The sequence below is a fragment of the Rhincodon typus genome, chromosome 1 (assembly GCF_021869965.1).
Source record: "Rhincodon typus isolate 14 chromosome 1, sRhiTyp1.1, whole genome shotgun sequence".
Classification (NCBI taxonomy): domain Eukaryota; kingdom Metazoa; phylum Chordata; class Chondrichthyes; order Orectolobiformes; family Rhincodontidae; genus Rhincodon; species Rhincodon typus.
This window is the reverse complement of record NC_063332.1, coordinates 162,035,023-162,040,004: the sequence shown is the minus strand read 5'-3', so window position 1 is coordinate 162,040,004 and position 4,982 is coordinate 162,035,023. Positions and strand designations below refer to the sequence as shown.

At 46.1% G+C, this 4,982-nt stretch overlaps 1 protein-coding gene across 1 annotated transcript in view; it reads right to left on the bottom strand.

Moving 5' to 3' along the window:
• stx18 (syntaxin 18) overlaps positions 1-3,909 on the bottom strand; it is a 153,000-nt gene extending 149,091 nt beyond the window's left edge. The window contains exon 1 of the mRNA XM_048595759.1: positions 3,645-3,909. Within this exon, the coding sequence (XP_048451716.1) occupies positions 3,645-3,797 (153 nt within the window). The 5' untranslated portion in view covers positions 3,798-3,909. The remainder of the gene's footprint in view (positions 1-3,644) is intronic.
• Between the last annotated feature and the right edge of the window lie 1,073 nt (positions 3,910-4,982).

The following is a 4,982-nucleotide window of genomic DNA, read 5'->3' as shown; positions in this document are numbered from 1 at the left end:
TCTTTGTTTTATATCAGAATACTATGAATTTAGGCCCTACACAACTTGAGCCCTTAGCCAGACATTCAAGTGCGATCATGAACATGTGCTGCATTTATCAACTGACAATTGGACAAGGCATTATACGGAGGTAACACAGTGTGGAGCTGGAGGAATACAGTAGGCCAGGAAAGTTGACATTTCGGATCGGGACCCTTCTTTTCATTTCTGAAGAAAGGTCCCGACTTGAAACGTCAACTTTCTTGCTCCTCTGATGCTGCCTGGCCTGCTGTGTTCTTCCAGCTCCACACTGTTATCTCTGATTCCAGCATCTGCAGTTCTTGCTATCTCTGAGTGCATTATACTGAGGGCCTATTTATCTACTCAAAACAGCAGAAATAATCTCACGGTGCTACTGGAATGAAAAATTGTTTGGGGGTATGCAGGAGTGTAGAGTTGAAGTTAAAAATCAGATCAGTCATGATCTAATTGAATGGCAGAGCAAGCTCGACGGGCTTACTGGCCAGTTCTTGTTCCTTGTTCATTTGTTGGAACAACAGTAGTGCTTAGTACGCTGGCCAACATTTCTCATCTACCCATATCTCCTGAACAGATTGTCTGGTTATTCAATCATTTACATTTATAGGACCTTGCATGAACACACAGGCTGGCATTTTTGTCAACACAATTGGCTGCACTTTTACAATGCATCATCGACTGCAACTACTGATTATTTAGTGACACATACACACGACAAGGCAAGGTATTCTGCATTGCTATGTTGTCTTCAGCACAACCATCACTACTGGTTACAGAGCCTTAACTGGTCATCTCTGTACAATTTGAGGATCGTTGTTGTGTGAAATATGGCTGTCATAATAAAAGTGATTACATCTCAACACTGATTGTGAAGAGCTTCTGGATTTCATGATAATATGTAAATGTATCAGCTATGGTTCAGTTGGTAGACTGTCACTCAAATCAGAGGTTTAAGATTCAAGTCCCACTCTAGGTCTTCAAGACAAAAATCAAGGCTGACACTCCAGTTCAGTATTGAAGGAGTGCTCTATTGTCAGAGGTGCTGTCTTTCAGTTTTGACATTGAACTGAGTCTCTGTCTGCTCTCTCGGATGGTCACAAATGGCACTAGGTCAAAAAGCAGTGGAGTTATCCCTGTTATCAAAGCCGTTAAATATCTCTAAACAAACAACATAAAAACAGAGGTGATCTGGTTCCTTTCCTCTCACCAACTACAACAGAAATCTGACTGAACATACACTGTTGCACTAAGACCTGCTCGAAATAAAGTCCAACAGACTGCTAGACACACGCAATAACTGCAGGCTTCAGCAGGGACAGATGTCCTTCGATACGGGGATGTCAGAGGCACGTATGAAGCAAGCAAAAAGCAACAGTTCCATCAGCAGAGAAAACAGCTCCATTGTTAGCAAAGTCAGGGGCAGTAATCAATAACAAAATATACAGTTGGAGAGATAGTTCAAACACTACTGTGAAATATACTGTACAGACTGAGGAAGCTCTAGACAACATGAAAGCCTGCCTGTCATGGCAGAGCCAGATATTGAATCCACAACTCAGTTACACTATTTATGGCTGTGCCTAAAGCTGAAGGTGCTTGTGTTATATGACCTAAATACATTAGGCACAAAAACCAGCACTCCTGCAGCATCTGCTGGAAGGAGGTGGCAGTGCCCAGGATATGCATGATTCTAAGACTAATACCCTGTATAAGAACAAGGGTAACTGCAACAATTGCAAAGCTATAAAGGCATCTCCCTGCTGAGTGGCATGGTAAAAAAAATCTTCCAGCATTGCCTTCCTTAGACTCCAGATCTTGGCTGAACGCATCTTTTTGAATCTGTGTAGTTTCCGAACTGGATGATTTAAAATTGACATGATCTTCTCTGTCCAGCAGCTGCAAGAGAAATTATGCAAGCAATGGCAACAATATGTCAAGGACTTTCACTTCACCAAGGCATTCAACCACGTGAGACGAGACAGGCCATTTATGCTGCTTGATTTGATTGAATTTATTATTGTCACATGTACCTAAGTATGGTGAAAAATTTTGTTTTGTGCGCAGTATGGGCAAATCATAACATACAAAGATCATAGGGTGATTGAACAGAGTGAGGAATACAAAGTTATGGTTGCAAAGAAGGTGCACAAAAAGCAAGATCAGCATTAGATTTGAAATTTAAAAGGTCCATTCAGAAGAAGCAGGGAAGAATTTATTTGTATATATGTTCAACTTTTATGCTTTGGCCACCTGCCGAAGCTGCTCAATGAGATCTTATTTCCTTAACAAAATGCTGAGCAAGGTCAGCTAGGGTCAGATTGGCATTCTTTGAAATCTGCAGTGTGACACCAACACCTTTTGGCATATACCCCTTTTTGCTAATGCCATATCCTAGCTGGTGACCCGTACATAGTACCTACTTACATACTAGAACTGACAGAACCTACTCTGCCTTGCCCACCTAAGATCTAAGACAAACAGCATCAAGTTCTCATCACAGCTGCTCTAGGCTGACAATGCTACACTAACATTCCATACTGAGCAACACCTTGAGTGGAATTCTGACAGATTCTCTCACATTGCAAATTGGTGGTATGACCAATAGTATCAGGATCATTTTTAGAATGTTGCCATATGCCATCTATCAGCATTGATAATGTGACACTGGAGTTTGTCTACAGTCTTACATATGTAGACTCCATAGTAACCAGCAAATTATCTATGGAACAGTTTTCACCTTCACTGTCGCAAACATAATGTCAGCATCTCTTGGCAGGCTAAGGACACAAACTTAGAGGTCTGGAACATAATGTCTGTGCTGACCTGGCCACATTCAACAGAAAATGATCATCTGTAAACTGAACTGTCTACATAGCACCATGACTTCCTGGGCATCCACACCTGTTACAACGGCATACAGAGACGGCCCTGACTCTGGAGGTTGACTGTTTGAATGAAACTAACAGAAACAAAAAGAGATCGGTTGGCTGATAAAACGGCCAACTTGCCAACTAACAGAGGCCACCGAGTCCTGCATCTTCTCAAACCACTGCCCTCATCCTCAACAGATGCGGCTGAGACTGTCATGCCAGAGTGGCACATCTGAGCCACGTAGCTGGTGATGCTCAACAGAGAGGTGACCACCGGAAAGCAAATCATTTTCGTGCTAGACAGTGAGCTACTATGTTTATACCACATTGCTGTGCACACACTGGCTGGCCGCTGTGTTGCCTACAGCACAACAATGACTACATTTCAGAAATGCACCATTGGCTGTAAAACGCTTTCGGCGGGTAGGGGGAGGGGGGTGGTGTCCGCTAGACGTAAAGGGTGCCACAGAAATACAACACTTTCCAGCGTGAGCCACTCTGGCAAGACAGTCTCTGCCGCATCTGTTGCGGATGAAGGCAGCGGTTTGAGGAGGTGTAGGGCTCGGTGGCCTCTGTTTAAGTTGACAGTTCTGCGGAAGGGTAACCGGACCCGAAACGTTAACTCTGACTTTTTTCTTCACAGATGCTGCCAGACCTGCTGAGCCTTTCCAGCAACTTCTGTTTTTGTTCTTTCCAACGTTCAATAGGAAACCTCCGTATTCCCCCTGCATTGTTTCAATTCTCTCTGGCACTCACCACTTCTCTGGCCCGGGCGGTGAACTCGGCCCTAGTCCTCCCCTTCCTCAGGATCTCCTCTTTGACCGGTTCGCCACTGACACCGATCGCCTTGTTCCGAGTTTTGACGGTTTTCACACTCGCTCGGAACAACAGCGTGATGTCGGCCGCCATTCTGACCGAAGACACGTCACCGCTGGAGAGGTCATCACAGCGCGACGCCGCCCCTCACCCCGCGCACAGGCGATGGTGGCGGCGTCATCTTGCGGCGACCCGGCCGGCGTCGCGCGCCGTCCGACCTGCCTCGGAAAACGGGAAAAAGCTGGCGGCGGGAACGCGGAGAAATACCCGAGGGCTGTGCCTGTGGTGAGAGAATAATTCCCATGAGGGTTTCGTGGTTTCCGAGGGCGGTTTGCTCACGGGTCGTTACCGGATGAGCCCGGGGTCGCCATGGAGACCAAAACACATGAAAGCTACTTCCCTTCCCTCTGAGATAGTAAGAGCTGCAGATGCTGGAGTCAGAGATAACACAGAAGAAGGGTTCCGACCCGAAACGCCAACTTTCCTGCTCCTCTGATGCTGCCTGGCCTGCTCTGTTCCTCCAGCTCCACACTGTACTCCCTTCCCCCTGGACTTTATCACGGCTTTTATGGAAACCACTCAGACCAGGACTAACTCCTCACTATCACCTGTACTGCATTCCACCTCTGGAAAAGCTTGCTCAGTATTTCGTGTTAGTGACCCTCACCGCGCCGTGTTCCTGTCTCTTGGGGAAATAGTGGGGCCGGGGTATGTTGTGACTGATTGTCAGCCCCCACCCCGGGTGAATTGTAATGTTGTAAACGCTTTTGCACATTTCAAGCTCCCAGGCCGAATGGAATCCAGGATTTACTTTATTTTAAACGGAAACCTGAGGTGCCGTTCCTCAAAATTATTCAGTTAGTTTCGAACGTTCCTGGGCTCAACAGCGTGACATTTAATCAGTGATTTGTGATGCCAGGCGACGAAAGCAGAAGTGGACACCCTCTTCTGTTTTCGTGGAGCTGGTATTCACTCGATTCCTATCAATATTTAAAGGACCAGTAGCGGGCGTGTGAAATATATGCAATTGCGTGGATGGGGACAATTTTCCATTACAAGATAACCTCATCTGATGACAGTTCAGGTCCAGCAGGACTGTAGCAGAGCCACCCGGACAGGCAAGGCCCCAACTTTTTTCTACTCCTTTTTATCAAAAATTGGCGTTTTTTTGTGAACCTCTTCTCTTCCCCCGCCCCCGCCCCCGCCCCCGCCCCCATCCTTTATCCCCTTTTGATGTTCTTGGCCTTGAGATGCTGGTAAGGAATACCTCAAGAGCAT